We start from the raw sequence: 22,075 nt of genomic DNA on the forward strand, positions 1-22,075 counted from the left end.
AAGTACTGAATAGCCACATGTGAATAGGGTATCATATTGGACAGCACACCTCTATAGCATATCTTCTTTTGAATGTTCCACCAGTATCTCAAATTTAACCAAACACCCCATCTTCCCTTATAAATCTGTTTTTCTTTTGGGACTCAAAATCTTAGTGAGTGACATATCCATCCATCCACTCACCAGTCCAGAAACACGGTGGTTATTTAAAATTTTCACTCTTCCTCTTCTTTCTCTTATTTAACTTTTCATCAAATCCTAAAAATAAAACCAACAACTAAACTCTTAGAAAACTAGAGGTAGAAGGGAACTTCCTTAATCCACTAAAAGGTAGCTATCAAAGAGCTATAGCTTCTAAAAACCTATAATGATGAGATTTTAGAAGTGTTTCTATTAAAGGCAGAAACACTCAGAGACGTCCATTATCACTGCTTTTTCTATCAAAATTCCACCAGTTATGTTTGTTTGTCTGTCTGGTTGAACTTAGACTGATTTAAAGTCCACATTGAAGAGCAAAATGTCAAGAATAACTGAAGCAGTTTTGAAGAACAACAGGGAGACTTTCCCTACCAGATATAAAAACTTACTTAGAAAGTACATATAGTAATAAAGATAGTATGCTATGGGCGTCTGCTATAGACTGAATGTTTATGCCCTCCCCCTCCCACTCACCAGTTCCTTTGGTGAAACCTAAAGCCCAAGGTGATGGTATTTGGAGATAGGGCCTTTAGGAGGTGATTAGGTTATATGGGTGGAGCCCTCATGAATATGTAGAGTGCACTATGAAAGAGACCCCAGAGAGCTCCCTTGCCCCTTCTACCATTATGAGGTTACAGCAAAAAGAGGGCAGTCTCTGAGCCAGGAAGTGGGATCTCATCAGACACCAAAACTGCCAGCACCTTGATCTTGGACTTCGAGCCTCCAGAACTGTGAGAAATAGACTTCTATTGTTTCTAAGCCATAGAAATTCTGTGGTATTTTCTTATATCAGCCCAAGCAGACCAAGGCAGTGTATAAACAAATAGACCAATGGGACAGAATAAAAAACCCTGAAGTAGTGCATGTTACATGGATCTCTAATATATGACGTAAGTGGCATTACAACCATCGGGAGAAGAATGAACTCTTCAGTATATAGTTATAGATCAAATGATTATTCATGTATAAAAATATATTCCAGATAGTTCCTAAATGTGAAGAAACAAAACCTTAAAATGTTTACAAGAAAATATAGGAGAAAAATCTTTGTTACTTTTGGTAAGAGAAGAATTTTTTAAAGAAGAACACAAGAAACACATTCAAATATCAAAATGAGGCAATCAATAATTCAAATATCCTAAAATTTAAAACTTTGGGCTACAAATTAAGCCATAAACATTGTTAAAAGATGGAGAAATAGAATTGAGGGAATGTTTTGACCCCACCCACCCCACCCCCCACCCCCCAAGATGTGAGATACTTGAGCACCTGTGTACATAGCGGAAACCCAGGAGGGAAGGACTGAAGAGATACAGGAGAAGAAGTTGTTGAATGAGATTTCTTAGGATTCTAGAGGGGAACCATAATTAGGAAGTTTTGCCTTTGATAGGAAGGGGAACACATCTTCTGCTGAAATAGGAGGAGGAGTAAGTGCACAGAGAAAAATTAGTAAGATGATGAGAGGATTATTGCCTAATGTAGTGCAGGAGGCCAGGAGGTCTGTTAACAACAAGTGAGATGATAGGATTGGTGGTGACGGCTCATAGTTCTCATTTGTGAAAAGTGAAGAGAGTTTGTGCATGTATTCAAGCCAATGAACACATTAAGAGTCACACTGCCATATTGTTGAAGGTCCAGATGGAATTTGAAACCATGAATTTGTGATTGCTCAATCCACACAGTTGTGTGATAGTCTCTGAAATACAGTTATGGTAATCAATAAAGCAAACATTTAAAAAGCATTCACTACATGCCAGGCACTGTGCATAGTAATCTAGAAGCATTATGTCATATAATTTTCACAACCTACAACAGTGTAGTGTATCTTTTATATATGGTTATATATTTATTTCATAGATGAGAAAATTGAGGCTCAGAATTCAATAACACACCCAAAGTCACACAATGTAGGTGCTCAGTAAATAGTTGTTATTCAAGGAACAGGAGAGACCATGAAATAATGGAAATGCTAAGAGTCCAAACAATGTTAGATATCAGAGAAGAAAATGAAACCAAGAAGGGGATAGACTGAAGGATAGGTGTGTTCAGAAGTGTTTTAGAATTGAAGGTTTGTGAGACCTGGTAAGATGAGAAGTCGAGCAATTCAGTGTGTTGACAAGGCCCAGACTATGGCCATGGGAGTAGCTGAAGGTCCTTGGAATTTAAGAAGCAAAAAATAAGAAACAATCCATGAGAATAGGTTGTTGGATGAGTCACCTGGATATTCATCTAAGTCACTGGGCAGAGAGCTGGAATTGAAGTTTAGGAAAATGCCTGTGAGCTATTTTCCCAGTGACACCATCAGAGGCATAGAAACAGGGACTGTGTGTTCTTTTGCTCATAGTTATATCACACGGTGCTTGGTACTTAGTAGGTGTTTAACAAAAATTGAGTAAATGAATGAAAGGAAATACAGTTTTTTCAAAGCATTCCAAATTGTTTTTAAAGAATGCTGTACAGAATTATTTGGCCCTAAATCTATCCCACTACTCTGCTCCTTTTTGGTACGATTTTTAATGTTCTACTCTGCATATTAATTACAGTATCACAGACTTACATTGGTTTTGCTTGCGGATTAAAGACTTGATTTTACACACATTTCTTATTCTCAGGCTTCTAAAAAATGAGCTCATACCTTCAGTTTTAATAGTAGCCATGTAATGGAAATTAGCTCCCTTTAATGAAAAGCTACCAGTTTTTTCTTATTAGACTAAGATCTGTATTGGGTTTGGAGGACCGTTTTCTGCCCACCATAAAAACTGAAAAATACCTCCTTGCGAAGAAACAATGAGCATCTGAATCTGTGTGTTCTAGGCAGGATGTCACCAAATCTGTAGTTTTGTTTTATTGTTTATTTTCTTTGGAAATAGTAACTGAAACATTTCTACAGCAGAAAACTTCTCTCCCCTATCGTGGCTGAGTATATAATGAAGTATGAGGCCATATTCAAGTGAAATTCATTTTGCAGTAGGTGAAGCCAGATTTTAATGGGTACAGTTCCCACAGGTAGAAACTGCAGTAAAGCGGTTGTCATGGTGAATTTACTTGAAATAAAACATGGTACCAATTAAGTGTTAATGTTTTCAGGCAGTTTTGAATGAACATGAAACAAAGCAGTTGAGATTTTGAATGAGGATCCAGATTTTAGTCTGAAAAATATACCAAGAAGAACCTATATGATAAAATTATGAAATGGAATTATTCAGTTTTCCTTGAGCCTTTCTGAAAAAGCATTTCATGTAATGCTGCTCTTCATACACTGTAGACAGCACATGTTGCAACAAGACTGTGGTTTCAGAATATATTTCACACACACAGATACAGGGTTGGGTTGGGTTTTTCTTTTTTTTTTTTTTTTTCCCAGTTAACTCTTTTTAAATTCACCAGTTTCTAGTTGCTCTCTTTCTCCTACTTGTTGGCTTTCTAGAAATAGGAAGATGATATCAAATGCTAAGTAAAGTAACTGCAAGGTGACTGGGCAAAATGAATACTTTTGGAGGGTGAACTTCTTGAATTCCTATTTCTGTCCTAGATAGACCTTGATATGCCTTGCTTCATGTAATTGGGAAGGCTTTAATTCACTGTTAACAGACTGAGAGTTTAAAAAGATTAGAAGCCTGTAAATCAGTGGTTGAAATCTTGTCTCTCCAGGCTTTACACTCTGCATTCAGCTTCTAGCTCTTCTTCCTAGCCTTTGAGCCCATGTTGTTTCATAATGATTAAATTTCCGTGGAAAGCAAATAACTTTTATCCTAGTTAGAATATTTTGTGGAATTAAGTGGATAGTTAATAACTAATGTCTTAACAGTTTTGAAGGCTCTCCAATAGTGAAATATATGCTATGATGGTTAGTGTATATTAAAATACCGAATACCATATCTGTGGAAAAGATAAATTTTTAGAGAAAACTTCTTCGTAGTCAAGTAAACTAAATGTAAAAGAACTTTGCTAATAATATGGCTAGTGGCATTACGGTTTGCCTGTAATTATTCATCAATTTTTATTCTGCTTATAGTAAACCTGGTATATATAGCTTTACATGCAGAAAATTAATGTTTGATTCAGAATGATAACTTCCCATATCTGTTTTCTTACATATTATTAATGACTATTTTATCTCTTTAATCAAAACAAATCAATGCAATTTTATTCTCCCTACAGGAAAATAATTCCTTAAGTTTTCAAAAAACTTACCTTTACCATATTTTAATCACATTTCTGTCCTTCAGAGAATAACTATAACTATAGTAGATTCTTCTACTCATTGTTAGAAGTTATTTTAATGAAATATGTTATAAAAATAAGTTAGTAATACCGTAATGTAAATTCATCCCATTTTGGGTCTAATCTTTTAATGTTTTAACTTCTCATGAATATCTGATAAGGTAAAGATTAGTGTTGAATTTTGTTGCTGTCTTTAATCCCCAACCATCCTATTTTGAAGTTTTATTTATTTATTTATTTATTTACTTATTTATTTAAAGATTTTATTTAAAAATTTTTTTAATGTTTTATCTGTTTTTGAGAGAGAGGGAGACAGAGTGTGAGTGGGGGAGGGGCAGAGAGAGAGGGAGACATAGAATCTGAAGCAGGCTCCAGGCTTCAAGCTGTCAGTGCATAGCCCAACATGGGACTCAAACCAATGAACCATGAGATCATGACCTGAGCCGAAGTCAGACACTTAACCGACTAAGCCACCCAGGCGCCCCTAAAGATTTTATTTTTAAGTAATCTCTACAGCTAATGTGGGGCTCATACTCACAACCGCAATATCAAGAGGCACATCTTCTGACTGAGCCAGCCAGGCACCCCAAAGTTTTATTATTTTAATTATCTAAAACAAACAAAAAAAAACAAACTTAAGCATCTGATCCTTTGTATTAAGGCTTTCAGTTTTTCTTTTCTTTTTTTTTTTTTTTTTTTTGCCTTTTTCTATTTCTTGAAGCATTGAGAGAGTACTTTTAGTATCATGTGCTTCCATTTGCAATATATACTCAAAGGAACAAAAAAAAGTTAATCCTTTGGGGAAATGCTAGATTAAAATACAGAAAAGTAACTAAATTAAACAATGAGGGTAAGGGCATGAGGAAGAGTCTCTTCCAGGATGAGATTGTATCACTGTTTAGTCTTTCAGAGAGGTTTAAATCTTAGCTGTCATGTGCTTTGTATTGAACGACCGTAAGTTGGAGAGTCAATAATATGAACAATTTGATATCCATTTGTTTTTGAACACTACTATATTAGTAGCTATGTAGGCAATTGACAACTAAGGGCTTTTACTGACACATTTTAGAGGATTTTTGAATAGTAGCTTGCCTAATACCTATTAGAGGAAGTTCTTAATGTACACATTTTTATAACTGTAATTTTTATGCCATCTGTTCAATGTATATGCTAATTAATGTTAAGATAGAATTTTAGTGTCTTTGAAATTGGGTGTATGTAGATACAGGTATACCCATGTTCAGACATATATATGTTCTGTTTTATAAAATGTGATAAATGCATTCACCAATTTGTTTTTTAGTGTATTTTGTATATATACACACGTTTTATTTATGAAATGTGATAAATGTATTCACCAGTTTCTGTTTATTTTTTATAGAGTCATTTGCCCTGGCTCCATAATTCCCACCCAGGATTAGAGAAAATAAGTGCTATAGTGTGGGAAGGCAATGACTGCAAGAAAGCAGACATGTCTGTGCTTGAAATCAGTGGAATGATAATGAACAGAGTGAGTGCTTAAATATTATTCTTTTAGTTCAAGAATAAGACAGCAATTATTAATATAATAAATACTAGGATGTTATGTTTACAACTTATTTCTTCAACATGAAAAAAAAGTATTTGTATTTGGTCCTGTTTGTGATTTATACAGTGATTTGTCACCAAACCACCATCATGCTTTAGTGTTTTCATTCTTCTGACCAAGAACAGATGATGCAATTTAAAATTTTCTTCTTTTATGTTATTCTTTCTTTTGCTTTTCATGGATCAAATTGTGCTAGACATACACAAGTGTTGATGAAGCCTTATTTTCCTGTGTCCTCCCTCCTGCTTCATTTATTATTTAAAAAAATCAAAGTAGAATATTTATATTGATACTTGCTTGCCCACTTAAATATATAGAAGTAAATGCAGCTAGAGGTAACAGGTCTTGAGTAGTTTCAGGAGGTAGAGTACAAATACTATGGGTTTTAATTTCAGTTATGAAATTGTGTCTTTTATGAAATCATTACTACTTTTTAAATTTTATCTGATTCCTCTTGGGCAACTAGGCATGATTTAACTTGGACTTTTTTTAAAATTTTTTAAAATGTTTATTTATTTTTGAGAGACAGAGAGACAGTGTGAGCGAGGGAGGGGCAGAGAGAGGAAACACAGAATCTGAAGCAGGCTTCAGGCTCTGAACTGTCAGCACAGAGCCAATCTCCGGGCTCAAACTCAAGAGCGTGAGATCATGACCTGAGCCGAAGTCAGAAGCTTAATCGACTGAGCCACCCAGGCACCCCAATTTTATTTACACTTCTAAATTTCCATGCATTGTTCATTATGTAAGAACTATTATGCATACTTTGTGGAGGACAGAAATTAAAGTAACTGCTCTAGAAATTGATTTCCATCCTATGACATACTCCTAAGGAATCTCTGGAGATGTGGATGTAGTTGGTGCTCCATACCTTAGCTGTCTGTGAACTAGCAGGTTGTTTCCAGAATGTATAATATGATGATAGAAAGTTAGCTAGATCCCTCCCAGTCCTACCAGTCTTATATTTCCCATTATTTCATTTCCAGTTTCCTTTTTCATAATTCTCCCTTTTTCCCCTTTTTATTTAATTTTCCCCCCTCTAACACATTTTCTTTTAAAATGGTTTTAAAGTATTAAGGAGATATCCATTTGTATACTGAGCTCTTTGAAGGAAAACACAGATTGCAAATTTATCAAATAAGTGTAATTCTAGATTTTTCTTTTTATGTACTGAGCTTAAGTGGTTTTGAGATCTCATTCTTTTTAATATGGAAGTATTTGTGAATATTTCTAACTTTTGAAATAGTGAGATCTATAGAATTTTTTCCCCAGACCTAGGTAAGACCAAAATAGTTCATCCTTTTGCATCTACTTAGTGAATTAGAAATCTGATAATGAACTGTTTTTAAAAACTGAACATATAATGACTTACAGTCTACCTGTAGTACACTCTCAAACTTTGAGTCAATTTAAATTTCATTATTCGTGTATTAAAACTCATATATTTTAACAAAATGATTTTATACCGCTATAAATAAAATAATGCCTAATAGGAATTCATTTTACTGTAGATAAAATTTATGTATGGTTGGGTTTCTTTCTGTCTCTCTCTCTCTCTCTCTCTCTCTCTCTCAATATAGGTGAACAGCCATATACCAGGAATAGGATACCAGATTTTTGGAAATGCAATCTCTCTAATCCTGGGTTTAACTCCATTTGTTTTCCGACTCTCCCAAGCTACAGACTTGGAACAACTCACAGCACACTCTGCTTCAGAACTTTATGTGATTGCATTTGGTTCTAATGAAGATGTCATAGTTCTTTCTATGGTTATAATAAGTTTCGTGGTTCGTGTGTCTCTTGTGTGGATTTTCTTTTTTTTGCTCTGTGTAGCAGAAAGAACTTACAAACAGGTGAGTATAATATAGAATTTTGAATAGAGAATATTTTATCCTTTTCATAATAGATAATTCCTGAAGTATTTTAGTATTTCATTAAATCATTTGACCCGCTAATTATTTTCCTGTTTTGTTTTTGTAGTACTTAAGCAAATACAATCCTATAACAAGCCATATTTTGTTGATTTTTGTTTTTCTGTGGTAATCTACTTGAAAATTAATCCTTATCCTAATCTGTTTTTAGCGATTACTTTTTGCAAAACTGTTTGGACATTTAACATCTGCAAGGAGGGCTCGAAAATCTGAGGTTCCTCATTTCCGGTTGAAGAAAGTACAGAATATAAAAATGTGGCTCTCTCTCCGGTCCTATCTTAAGGTAGAATGGTAGTGATAAAAGTACTCTTAACATGCTGCCTTCCTCTCAGAGTTTCTCTTTTTTCAATATGGGTGTATGTCTAAATGTGTAGTCACCTGTGTACGCAACATGCTGCTGCGTGGTCATACTTAGTGTTCTTTTCAATCCATATTCAGAAATTGAAAATAAATGTTTAACTGGTTCTTTAGATAAAACACCTGAGGTCTAAAAGGCTTACATACATTTTTATGTAGATCGTTCAAGATCAGATTGTCATAGATTTATATTTTATTTATTTTTAATTTTTTAATTTTTTTTAATTTTAATTTTTAATTTTTTTTTAATCGAAGCATAGTTGACACACAGTGTTACATTAGTTTCAGATGTACAACATAGTCAGTCACCTCTGTGTGCTATGCTATGCTATGCTTACCACTACGTGTAGCTACCGTCTGTCACCTTACAGCACTAATACAATACCATTGATTATATTCCCTAACCTGTGCCTTTTATTCCTGCGACTTACTCATTCCATAACTGGAAGCCTGTATCTCCTACTCCACTTTGCCCATTTTGCCTATCCGCTCACCCCCTTCCCTCTGGCAATCATCAGTTTGTTCTTTGTATTTATAGGTCTGATTCTGCTTTTTGTTTGTTTATTCATAGGTTTTGTTTTTTAGATTTGACAATAATCTTTTTTTCATAAATCTCACCAACTTCTACTCATTCAGAAGCTTAAAGATTTTATTCATACCTAGAATGGTTATCAGAAGCCAGCAGAGGGAGCCCACTGCTTAAAAAAGAATTTAAAAAACTAATCAGTGAGTATCCTCACTGAAGTGGCCTATTACTATTTAAAAATATTAGCTTGCAGTTCTAAGCCATTCTCTTCATGCTGTTCTTTTCCCTTAATCTTTTAAAATAACTTTCCTAATTCTGGCAGTAAGATATAAAAACTCAGGAGGGAAATGGGGAACTTCTGAATTAAGTTTAGGAAAGCACTTCTTCTGAGGATTATTTCTTTGCTACGTTAAGATGCAGTGATTTTCATTATGCATGAAGTAATCAGGCCTTAAATAAAGCTGGCCAAAAGATCAGAAACCCTCTGATATATCTAGATCTTTAATGCTTTCCATTTTGAAGTAACAATGAAAGAAGTGGAAAAAAGTTTGCACTATTTGTCTACCCTTCTATTTAAAAAATTCATTGTTCTGTTCATAGATTTAATTTGTTAGTCTCCATGGGGAAATGCTAAAAATTGGCATGGATTATTTTTACTCACTGTGACTTTTCTGTTATGTGGAGGGATGAATATGATCTTTGTTACGTGGCTTAGTGAGAAGCCATCTGTAATTCGTCCTCATTATCAATCTGTTATATAAGTAGATGTTGTATTCTTTTGTACATTGTTTGTTTCATTCAATAAACATGTATTTAACGCTAACCACTTAACATCCACTACTGATGACGTGCAAGGCCTTACCTTTCGGAGCTTAAAATTTAGCGAGGAAAATCTGTAGCCCCAGACTTAGGAATTATCCTTGGTATTTATTACTTCCCTCTCGCATTTCCAACATCCACCTCATCACCATTTTCCACCCTTTCTACTTCCAAAATATATCTTGGATCCATTTACTTCTTTGTTTCCATGTCTGCAACCTGAATGAAACCTTCAATCATCTGCTTTGGGCTACTGTAGATGCCTGTTAACTGTCCTCCCTGCATTCAGGTTTCCTCCTTCCAATACATTCCTCAGTCTGCCACCAGAGGTCTTTTTAAAATGTAGATTTCATTATATGATTCTTTAAAAAATTTTTTTTCAATGTTTTTATTTATTTTTGAGACAGAGAGAGACAGAGCATGAGCAGGGGAGCGGCAGAGAGAGAGGGAGACACAGAATCTGAATCAGGCTCCAGGTTCTGAGCCGTCAGCACAGAGCTCAACGCGGGGCTTGAACTCACAGACTGTGAGATCATGACCTGAGCCGAAGTCGGACGCTTAACCGACTGAGCCACCCAGGTGCCCCCCATTATGTGATTCTTAAAACTTTCTGAGGGTTCTCCATTGCTCTTAAAGGACAAAATCTGAACAGGGCTTATCAATGCCCTTCGTGACCTAGCTCCTGAGGATATCCTGTCTCCCTTGTCTCATTTTGAAACACTTTCCTCTCTGCATTCCAGCCATACCAGACTGCTTCAGTTCTTTGAATGCAATATTATTTTTACTGTTTTGTGCTCTTGCACTTGTCCTTCCTTCTGCCAGGAACACTGCCATGTGCTATCATACCTGAGCACCCTATTCTGGTATAAATATCACAGTATCAGGAAGATCTTCCCAGGTTATCTTCCTAACTTGCCTGTAAGAGTTAGGAGTGTGGGCCTGGGAAAGATCTCCTTAAGGAAGTGATTCTTAAACCAAATTCTCTACCAGTTTTCTCCGAGCGTCCTTTACCTTTCCTTTATAGCACTTATTACAACTGATCACATATATCTGTGGCTATAAGCTTGATGTCTGACTTCCTGCTACTTCCTGTGAAGGTAGGGACTGTGTGTGTTTTGTTCTCTGCTGTATTTTCAGTGCCCAGCACAGCGCCTCATTCTGAGAAGGTGCTCAAGAAATATCTGTTGAATAAATGATTAGTGTTTGAGAAAATATTTGGAATGAAAGGAAATGAAAAACGTGGAAGTTATGCTAAGAATTCTATGCTATGTATTCACCATGTTTACTGTATTGCAAATCCTCAGGAAATAGTAACACTTTGTAATTAAAATTCATCCAACAAATTAGGTATATTTTCAACATTGTAAGCTATGATCAACCTGCAGGGATGGATCAACACTTTAATTGAAAGCATGAAATTAGCTGCTAATTAGTAAATATATTTAAAAGCATTTTTCCTCTTTTTCCCCAGCGTCGAGGTCCTCAGCGATCAGTCGATGTTATAGTTTCATCTGCTTTCTTGTTGACTATATCAGTTGTATTTATCTGTTGTGCCCAGGTGAGTTGACTTGTTCTGTGTAGAAAGTAGATAATCATATCTATAATTATTGGGCTCCAGAAGGCTTTCTAATAATAAACAACCACAGTAGTAATATTATAAGGAAGCCTAGTTATACAAGTTTTGAAATTGAACTTTTGCAGTTTTTTTTTCAGTAGAATAAATAAATGGGTCTTATTCATCTCTGTGTCATGAGCAGTGGCTAGCATAGTCTCAGATGTCTATTGATTGAATATATAGTAATTACTTTTTCTCAGTCACTTACCTGGTTATCTTTATTTCCCAAAACAAACTTATTAGTGGCTAGAATTGCAAAATTGTTTCAGACTGTTTTCACAAATCTCTGCTTTATTCACACGTAGTATTCTTTCATTTTCTATCTGAATCGTCACTGTGACATGACTGCCTCAGGCTCTGAGAAAGAAGTCTCATTGTCAAAGACTAGTCAAGAAGCACAGAAGTATCTCAGGATATTCTGCGTTATAAAATTAAACTTCCATTTCAAGTACTGTGACATACTAGATACCTGAAGATTCTTCTGCTTTAAAATACTGTATAGTCCAGAGGGTGGGTGGAAACTTAGCTGTTTAATATTCATATATAAGCTCTTCTATGTACATATTACATGCATATCTGAGCTTATAAGACAGCAAGGGGCCAAAAATGAAGATAAAGCTAAAAAACAGAGCAGTTAAGTATATGTGTTAATGCTGTGAGAGCGCTAGGATGAGGAGGTGAGGTACACTGTCAATCTTCGTATCCTAGAGACTTGAGATTTAGGCCCACAAGAGGACAGAAGATGAGGCCTCAGCCTGCATACACCCTTATACATACTCCCCCCCGTAAACCAGACCTCTTACAGGACTACGGTCTCCATGAAAAGGTAGAATAAGAAAAACAGCCTGTCCACCAGCCCAGGAGGATAATAAGAAAGCTCATCTAACTCTGCCTGGACTCTGACTAGAATGGGGGATAAGTCTCTGCCCTAAGAATATGTAACTGTAGGTCTGCCCTTATTAGAGGTTCAGGGTTTAAAATGTGCATTACAGATCTTGTCCTGTAATCTCCGTGTCAAGAAGTTAATATAAAAAGCGGTCCTAAGATATTTGACAGAAGCAAAACCAAGATTGGTTCTTGGGGAATGTGACTTCAGCCTAGGCCTCAGGATGTCCACAGATGAAGAAGCCTCTTGAGGTTTCAAAACACTGAAGAAACCATCCATGTTGAGCCAGTCAGTAAACCAACAAGCAGGAGATTAGCTGCCTCAGATGATAAACTGATCAGATAAGAACTATAAGACAAAGACACAGATAACACTATGAAAAAAGAACAGATTTGAAAAAGAACTGACAGCACTTCAGAGAAATGAAAAATTCAGTTATTGACATTAACAACACAATAAAAAATAGCAGATTGAAGACAGCTAAAAATAGTGAATGGGAGATGGAAGAAGTTACCCAAAATATAGGACAGAGATAAAGAGATGGAAATATGAAAAGGAGATTGAAACATGGGAGAGAGCCAACATATATCCATAGGAATTCCAGATGGAAAGGAGAAGGAGAGCGATATTTGGAGAGATAATGGCTAACAGTTTTTCTGTGTTGCTAAGACCTTAACTTTGGATTTAGGAAGCACAACAAGAATAAGAAGGAGCAATAAATACAAAGCTACACTCAAGACACATTGTGGAAGAACTACAGAACACCAAAACAGAGAGAAAAATCTTAAAAGCAACCAGGAGGAAAAGACTGATTTCGTTACTTACGGTTCCTTATTGCATGTTAGCCTTTTGTTCCAAGCTTAATTTCCATGTTCCTGAAGTACATCCTGTAGTAGCTCTGTCTCTTAGGAAGAGGCAGGCAAATACTAGCTATAAGAAAACTGGTGAGTTCATATTAATATCAGATGAAATGACTGTAATCTAAGTTCAATGGGGGATAAAGGGAAGCGTGACAAAAATTAAAAGAATAATTCATCAAGGTCTAATAATTCTCAGCTTGTATGCATGTAATCCAGTAACTTCAAAATATATGTACAGATAGCCAAAATCAATAACACTAAGAAGTTATTTTTAAAAACCTCATTGGAAGGTTTTAACACATTTCTTTCAGTAATTGATAGATTAAACAGACAAAAAACAAACAAACAAACAAAAAACAATGAAGATACGTACCTAAACAAGATAGTTTAAATTTTGTTCTAAAATTAGAGAATACATATTCTTTTCAAACACAAGGACAGTTTACAAAACCTTCCTATGTACTTGGACACAAAGTAATTCTCAGCTGAGACAATGTAGACCACTTAATCTAACAGTAATGCAGTTACGGTAGAAAACAATGACAGCAGCAAAAAAACTCATACATTTGGAAATTTTAAAGCATATAAATAACAAATATTTAGAAAGCATAGTGTATTAAACTGTAAGCTACTGACACAGTTGAGAAATTGTTTAAAGAATGCTAGTATAAATTACTTTATATCATTAAAGTTGAAAACCTAGGTGGACAATTTGGTACAAATGCATAATGTACTAAATCTGACTCGAAAACTGAAAACCTGAGGAGACCTGTAACTACAAAGTAGTATTGATTCAATAGTTTAAAACTTTGCCACCAACAAAAATCCTCTAGACCCATGTGGTTTTACAGTTGAATTTTGCCAATTATTTAAATAAACAGTAATTCTAATCTTACACAAAACACCTCGAGAGTAGAAAAAAAGGGACTATTCCCCAACTCATTTTGTGTGACTAATAGAATCTTGATACCAATTGACTTGAGAGACAGTATAAAAATGGAAAACTGTGAGCTAATTTTCCTTATTAACTTCAATGCAAAATACTAGGAAGATGAAGCCAGCAACTTAATAACAATAAATATGCCATGACCAATATAGTTTATACCCGGAATGCAAAGATTTTCAACTCACAAATCTGGTTTGAGCTCCTGTAGTTGATTAAAAAGGGAGAAAACATGATCATCTTAACAGATGCAGAAAACAAATTGGTGAATTTCAGTGGAGATTCATAATACAATGACTGGAAAGTACTATTCTTAATCTTAAAGTATATCTTTAAAAATTTAAAGCAGACATTGTACATACGATATTTATTACCTTAGGGGTATTTACTTTAAAATTGGGAGTAAGGCAGTTACCCTCTCTACCTTCTTGTTATGGGTTTTGATTACATTATTGATGTGTTTGAAATATTTCATAATAAATGTGGAATGTTTTTAAAATAAAAATACTATATTCGTGATCAATTTGTATGAAATAAAATGTTATTTCCTTTAAAAAAGAAATTGAATCACATTGCTGCTTCATGTTGCCTTTTTCGTACACTTTTAGTTGCTTCACGTGCATGAGATCTTCCTTGATTGTCACTACAATTGGGAACTAGTAATCTGGTGCATCTCGTTAACACTTTTTCTCCTAAGATTTGTTACCCTTGGATCAGAGACAAGTAAAAAATATAGCAATACCTCAATATTACTTACTGAACAGGTGAGAATGCATGTTTATTATAAGTTAATGCCTATAATCTACATATTAAACTAAAAATCTTTTCATTTACTTGAGGTTTTTTAGGAACCTGTTTTTAGATTGCATTTGTGTTACAAAGAAAAACTTGACATTTGATAGGACATGAGCCTTTCCTCAATGTTCCTGCCTTGATGCGGCTTTCAAGTCTGACCTGTTGTTTTACTGTTTCACTTTGATTTGACAAGAAGCAAGTACTATTTATAGAAGTGATGAACTTTAAACCATTAGTGGGATATGTTTGCTTGGCAGTCTAGCAGAGCCATATTTGAAGAAGTAGGAATTTTTTATTCAGTAGGAAGGATAAAGCATAAGAATTTTGATGGTTGACTTTGTTGTGTATTAATTTGTTTAATATTTTCCTTACCATTCCATAGGAATTACTCAAAGAAACTTACTGCCAGTGAAAATGTTTTGAGTAGTTTTGCCAGGGAAAGTATGATTTTTAAGAATCAGTAATCCTGTCACATGAGCTCAATTAAAGGGAAAGGGGAGAGCAGCAAACAAACCAATTGATCTACTTTAGTTATTACTTACTCTTTTGTTTGTTTTGGCTCTAGGAGTAAAGTATTTCACCTATTAAATAATGAAATCGAGTTTTCCTTTCTTGTGTCAGCTTTAATCTGAAAAGTTTAAAATTTTATTATAAAATGTTTACTGTAAGAAATTTGGAATATACAGTAAAGTATGTAGGAGAATATTAATGTCATCTATAATCTCAATACCCAGAGAAGCACCATGAATGTTTTAGTGACTGTCTTTCAATTCCTTTTAAAAATGAGTATTTGTTGTAATTTTAAGTATTTTTAACTATTCATTCCTCGTTTTCATTCCTTTTTTTATAAAAGATAAACCTCTACTTGAAAATGGAGAAGAAACCTAACAAAAAAGAGGAACTGACACTAGTGAATAATGTTTTAAAGCTGGCTACTAAACTGCTAAAGGTAAAAATAAAACTGAAAATGGATATAATGTAGAATATGCTGTTCTGACATTTTATCTTAGTCTTTTGTTTGCAGATCCTATCTTATGTTTGGTTTTTATGATTATCCAAATTGTTTCCAAATTATATTTGAACACATTCGTGTCATGTACATTTTACTTATTGTAAAACTAACCAGTGTGATCCAAATCATATCATTTTGAAATTTTAATAACTTTTGAAAATTTAAGACTTTAATGTTTAAAGTATTTAGAGGTTGGTATCTTTGGAAATTTTGCCTCCTAGTACTTAAAATAGATTTCAAAAAGGGAGATTTGGTGTTAATTTGGAAATTTTCTCATTTTATATTTCTCAGAGCAGTCTTCTGCGTGGCCTGAGTTAGCCTAAAAATTAGTAGTACATAGTAATTATAATAAATATATATCACCAATAAACCTTTAAATTTACGAATCATTTTTGGTGACAAAAAATACAATTCAAAATATTTGATGTCATAATAACTCTTTGGAGGTAATGTGATAAAATATTTCTAGCATTGCTTTATAGTATTAGTAATGTTTTTCTTTCTTAAAAGGAAAATGTTTTTTAAAATCTCAATTTCTGTAACAAATTGAATATAATGTTTTCAGAGAATGGTGTAAAATTAGTAGTCTCTCAGTATTACGTTTAATTCTTCAGTCAATTAAAAAGTCTTAATTAGGTACTGCCTCACAGTATATAATAGGCCTTGACAAGCAAGGTTCAGAAGAGAGGCGGGTGGGCTTGTCTGGTACATATGTGTTGAATATCTTCAGAGTGTAGGCACTATGCTAGACAGGATGAGACTTACAAGCAGCTTCAATCCCAGAGTAGAGGGAAATTTGAGAAACTACAGAGCACAACAATGTGATCCTTTTTGATCACACACGGTCATATACAATCTTCTACTCAGAAACCTGGGAGTTAATATAGATTGGTTTTCTCTGTCACTCTTCACTGCCAAGAAATTCTCAGGCCCATTGATTTAGCCTCTCCAATATCCTCTAGTTCATCTCTGCTTCCCTATCAGTACTATCCTAGGTCAGGCCCTCATTGTCTCTCACTTGAGCTTTGATCCATTGAACAAAGCAGGCCTTCCTGCTTCTAGTCTCACTGTTCTCCAGTGCCTTTTCCACAGTGCTTCCCTACTGCCTGTGATCTTTCTCATGTGCACATCTGATACACTCTCCCTGATTAAATTCAGTCTGTTAGTACGATTTGTGTACTAACAGATTAGCCCGTTTTACAGATTTGAAGGATTTCTTTCCTTGCTGTTGGCCCCTAACAATGCTGGGCAACCTGTAGCCATTCAAAGATGCCATGTTTTCATGTGTCTTATGGAATACCTATTACCTCCTCCCACTAAGTTTTAGGAGCACCTTGCTCTAGGACCCACTGCCTTTTTAATACATAGCTCTTTTATAGGAGACTCACAATTAATTATTTATTTGTATGTCTATTCAACTGTAAGGTCTGTCAGCACAGGGACTAAATCCTGACTTCCTAGAGCTTAACACAGGGCCTGCCATATAACTTTGAATCTGAGAATAAATAAATCATAGAATTTTAAATCTTTGAATCAATTCTTATATTTGAAAAGTAATTGTCTTAAAGGGAGTTTTATGTATGTATTAATAGCAGAAAATTTGGCTACTTTTCTAATTCTTGTGCAAAAAGTATTATTCTCTTACATTTTTTGTTCTTATACTAGAAAATGTTTTCATACCTCTTGGTAATTATTAGACCAGTACTTTACTAGTCATTCATTTGAGACAGAAATTGCAGTTACGAATTTAGATCACAGAGTTCTTTTAATGGAAGTCACTTTTAAGAAAAAGAAAAACCTGAAAGTATATATATATATATATATATATATATATATATATATACACACACACATACATATGTATATGTACATATGTATATATATATATATATATATATATATATATATATATATATAGTTTAAGTTTAACCAAGTTTATCCTTTCTAAAACTATCCACAATTTGTAACTGTTTTATGAAAGTTTTTTTCAAAAATTCTCATTGTATATTGCCCTGAATTAGTTTAACTCTTGATTCTTAATGTATTTCTGGGCTCATGTTTTTTGTTTTTTGTTTTTTCTTTTGCTAGGAATTGGACAGTCCCTTTAGATTATATGGGCTTACAATGAATCCACTGCTTTATAACATCACCCAGGTTGTCATACTGTCCGCTGTTTCTGGCGTTATCAGTGACTTGCTTGGATTTAATTTAAAGGTAAGAGTTTCCAAGTTTTTGTGTTGTTTTTCTTTTTTGAGAGAGAGAGAGAGAGAGAGAGAGAGAGAGAGAGAATCTTAAGCAGGCTCCACATGCAGCATGGAGCCTGAGGTGGGGCTCGATCTCACAACTGTGAGATCATGACCTAAGCCACAATCAAGAGTCAGATACTCAACTGACTGAGTCACCCAGGTGCCCCTTCCAGGTATATTTTTATTTCTTAGTGCCCTGTGACACCTTGTGACATTTATTTTACCCTGTCCGTCTTTTGAGATCTCGAATGCACAGTGGTGAAATAATTTTCATAATATTGTGCACAAAGAATGAATAATTTTCTTGGTTTATAATGCTCATGGAACTCCTAATTTGGAACAGTATTCATACAAATAGGACTCATGTATAGAATAAGGTATTCATTTTTTACTCATAATCTGAATCTAATTTAGGTGATAAAAAAGGAAAAGAAGAACCTTATTTCTTTTTTTGGCCAAAAGTTATTTATTATACAGCAATGCATATATCCCCCAGCATATGCACAACTCTTAGTGAGTAAGGTGTAGATTATTCATATTAAACAAGTGGCATATGTATATTGCTACTTCCCAATAAAAGAAAGCAAGGGAAATCTGATTTTCACTTTTTTATTTAAGGTGAATTATTCTTGAAAATGCAAGGATAAAAGAGTTTAAAATAGTAGAACCTATACTTGTTTATGAATGAAATTTAGATAATAGCATTATGTAATATAATTTATAAGTTACAGTATTAAAACTGACTCTAGGGGTGCCCAGGTGGCTAAGTTGTTTGAGCGTCCAGCTTCTGCTCAGGTAATGATCTCGTGGTACATGAGTTGGAGCCCTGCATTGGGCTCGCTGCTGTTGCCGTGAAGCCTGCTTTAGATCCTCTGTCCCCCTCCCTCTCCCTGCCCTCCGCTCAAGCGCACACTCTCTCTCTCTGTCTCCAAAATAAATAAAAAACATTTAAAAACATTAAAAAAAAAAAAAACTGACTCTAATGGTTACTACTTCTATTATTTTTTCACCAGCTGTGGAAGATTAAATCATGACAATGCAGAGAAAAGAAGATGTAGCCTCTTTTCCAGAATAAGAGTACCAACTAAGCTGCCTGAAAGCAGTCACTGACTCTTTGCTTCAGGAGTCTCAGCTGGGAAATCGAAGTGTTTACATCAGACTGTCTTGTGCAATTCTTATATTTATTTTACTTGTTCACTGTTTTTTACATTTATTTTAGTCTTTATATTTTATTTTTAGCATTGATGTACTTAGTTGTCGAAAGGGTGATAAAACTGATATCCAGATACTTGAGATCCTGGTAATTGTTCATAAATAATTGACAAAATAACAAATCGTGAGAATAGAAGCCATTGCTAAGCCCCGTTTCTCCATCAATGCCGTGAACTTGCCTTACTTGAGGAAAACTTCTTTAACTTGGAATATTGCATTGTACTCAGCTAAACACATAAAGTGTGTTCTTTGGTGAATCAAGATCCAGTCAGGGTTTCTCTTGAATTATTTTGGAACAGTGCCAGGATCTGAACTGATTAAGCTGCAGTTACACACCCTTCAGTATTAATATATATGGTATTACATAACAGGTCAACAAGTGCTCTTTGATGATAAAACTCTTAATAGAGCAATAATTGTAAATGGTTACCATACTGTAAGATATTTTGATAAAAATTAACTAGTAATAATTGTATTTATTTGAAACACTGGGCTGTTTGCACAGCTCCAACTGTGCATGCTCAAAATGTGCACTTTTTAAAATTGTTACTTTTAATGCGTATCTTTATATGGGGTATGTTATAGTGTACTAGGGCATGATATGGTATCCTTTTGGGTGAGGTATACACTCATCTCACAAGTGAAGTGCCTATTGATATTACTAAAGTACATTATTATGTTTACTCAAGTAAAATAATTTTCTCCCCATGGTACACTATAGTGTATACACACTCAAATGAACAACTTAAGAACAAGGTTAAGAACTAATAAAATATTCCTTTGATTGCTAGTTATAAAACTATATCCAAATTTTCAGAAAAGAGCTTCAGTTTGCAAATTCTATCCTCTAAACTTAACCTGGTGCATCCCCCTCACCTCCAATTTTATAAGGGCTATTTTAGATGCTTTTAACCTGGAAAGTTACCTACTCCCCCCACATACACATGCACACACAATTTGCCAAGTGTCCAAATGAGAACATATCATGTTGGCATGTTAGGTAGATAGGGCAAATATGGTGATATCTTACATTGGGCCTTGATTTTAAGTTGTTACATTTGTACAATCAAGAATATATTAGGAATTACATAAAACATGAAATGTTTTTGCAATTTTTTTTTAACTGGGTATCTAGTTTCTAAAACAAAGAATTTATTTGAAACAGTATAGAATTTTCTTGGTGCAAGGTATATCATGTTGAATATCCTCACATTTTTTACCATGTTTTAGGGAATTTATTAAAATAATTAATTGTAAATGATTTATTTGATTGGTGCAGTTTTAATCCCCAAATCATAATCTTAAGATCAGGAATGTGTAGAGAACAGAGCCATGTCATAATATCACTTTGCTCTTACCATTCCTTTTGATCAGCCTCATTGTGTAGTATATTTTCTTTATGTAGAAAACAACAAAAGCAATTTGTTTTATTACCTGTGTTCTCCTATGTTTAATAATGACCAAAGTGCATTCTGAGTTCTTTCAAGGAATGTATTACTGGAGCTTTAAGAACATACTTATTTTCTCATGTGGAAACTTAGGCTTTGTTTGATATGTTTCTTCTTCCTCTATTGTCTAATGTTGAGGTTGTTTTTAGGAATTATATTTTATAAACTTTTTCAGAATAAGGTACATACCTATACAGAACTTAACATTTTGCACAGAATATATCAAATATATTTTGAGAAAAAAAAGTACAGCATGAGTTCTGTTAGGAATAAAAGATGAAACTATTGTATCTCACAAAAAAAAAAACTTATTTCAGAATGGAAATATTTTTGAGAAAGGTAGCTGAGTATACTGATTTAGGAAAATGTTTGTTTTGGGTTGAAGTTCATTTTAACTTAGAGTTGGGAGTTGATTTATTGAGTACAGTATACCTCTCAACAACCTATAAATACTATGAATTATGTCTCTAATGTGGGCAGCAATAGAATACCAAAAGGAAAAAGTTGTCATTTTAAGCAATTTCAAAATATTAATGGAATTGTTTTCAAAGCAGAAAAAATTGACATTTGCTGCCTTTAAGAATACCGTGAATGTAAGAAATTGAAAGAAATTGTAACATATCACATAATATAGAAAAGGCAGTTCAGAGATAGAATTGTGGCAGATGTTGTGTGTTAACTGTTGTTTCTTTGCCACATGTGTTGTAATTGAACGTTTGAACAGCAAGTTTAAAATAAAATATTCTATGCTGACAGTGTTAAACTGAAGGTTTTCTGTTGTTTTCTTTTCATTTTAAATTCATATACATTTCTATGGTAATGTTGTATTTACTATAGCATAAACTTTAGTTATCATGCTTAGATTTCAGACGAGTGGAAATAAATTTTTTAAAACTTCCCGACATTTAAGATTTTGTTATGATTCTCAACATGAAAGAATATGCAGGTCTTCCGCCACCAAAATGCTATGATGTCATTAATTTTTTTTTTTTTTTTTTTTGCTTATTTGTTTCTATTTGAATACAGAAAACTGGCCATGGCCTGGGATATTAAAGCTCATTGTCAGAAGGATAGTGGTATTTTTAATCAAACAGTTTGCCACATGAGTTCAGCATGAGAGATCATGGCCAAAAATAAGATGGGTAAGCATTCTAATATTTCTATTGATTGGTACAAGTGTTCATAGGACTTTAATTAATCAGGGACTTTTAATTCAACTGCACTTTCCAACTTACCTTAAGCTTGGAATTGGCTCTTTCAATGAGTCTCCCTTCAGAATGCAAAATAGAGCATATGACTGGCATGTCTTTGAATTGCCGTATCATTTAGAACACTGATTCTCAACCCTTTTTCTGCCAAGTCTGTACAAAGGATACCTCAAATGCTTATCAATAGCACTGGCTCCTCACAGAGCCTAC

General features: G+C 34.2%; 1 protein-coding gene across 7 annotated transcripts in view; it reads left to right on the top strand.

Moving 5' to 3' along the window:
- The window catches only part of PHTF2 (putative homeodomain transcription factor 2), a 128,057-nt gene extending 106,637 nt beyond the window's left edge, over nucleotides 1-21,420 (top strand). For 5 of the 7 annotated variants that reach the window (XM_023250299.2, XM_023250301.2, XM_023250300.2 and 2 more), the window contains 8 exons: nucleotides 5,804-5,932; nucleotides 7,588-7,860; nucleotides 8,090-8,221; nucleotides 11,112-11,198; nucleotides 14,553-14,708; nucleotides 15,593-15,688; nucleotides 17,840-17,965; nucleotides 19,011-21,420. In XM_023250299.2, coding sequence (XP_023106067.1) covers nucleotides 5,804-5,932; nucleotides 7,588-7,860; nucleotides 8,090-8,221; nucleotides 11,112-11,198; nucleotides 14,553-14,708; nucleotides 15,593-15,688; nucleotides 17,840-17,965; nucleotides 19,011-19,031 — 1,020 coding nt within the window. In that variant the 3' untranslated portion in view covers nucleotides 19,032-21,420. Of the gene's footprint in view, nucleotides 1-5,803; nucleotides 5,933-7,587; nucleotides 7,861-8,089; nucleotides 8,222-11,111; nucleotides 11,199-12,829; nucleotides 12,975-14,552; nucleotides 14,709-15,592; nucleotides 15,689-17,839; nucleotides 17,966-19,010 lie in introns of those variants that run through there. The other 2 variants (XM_019825381.3, XR_006594156.1) reach the window with 2 other exon arrangements.
- The last annotated feature ends 655 nt before the right edge of the window (nucleotides 21,421-22,075 follow it).

This window comes from Felis catus, chromosome A2 (assembly GCF_018350175.1).
Source record: "Felis catus isolate Fca126 chromosome A2, F.catus_Fca126_mat1.0, whole genome shotgun sequence".
In the NCBI taxonomy this organism is placed as follows: Eukaryota; Metazoa; Chordata; class Mammalia; order Carnivora; family Felidae; genus Felis; species Felis catus.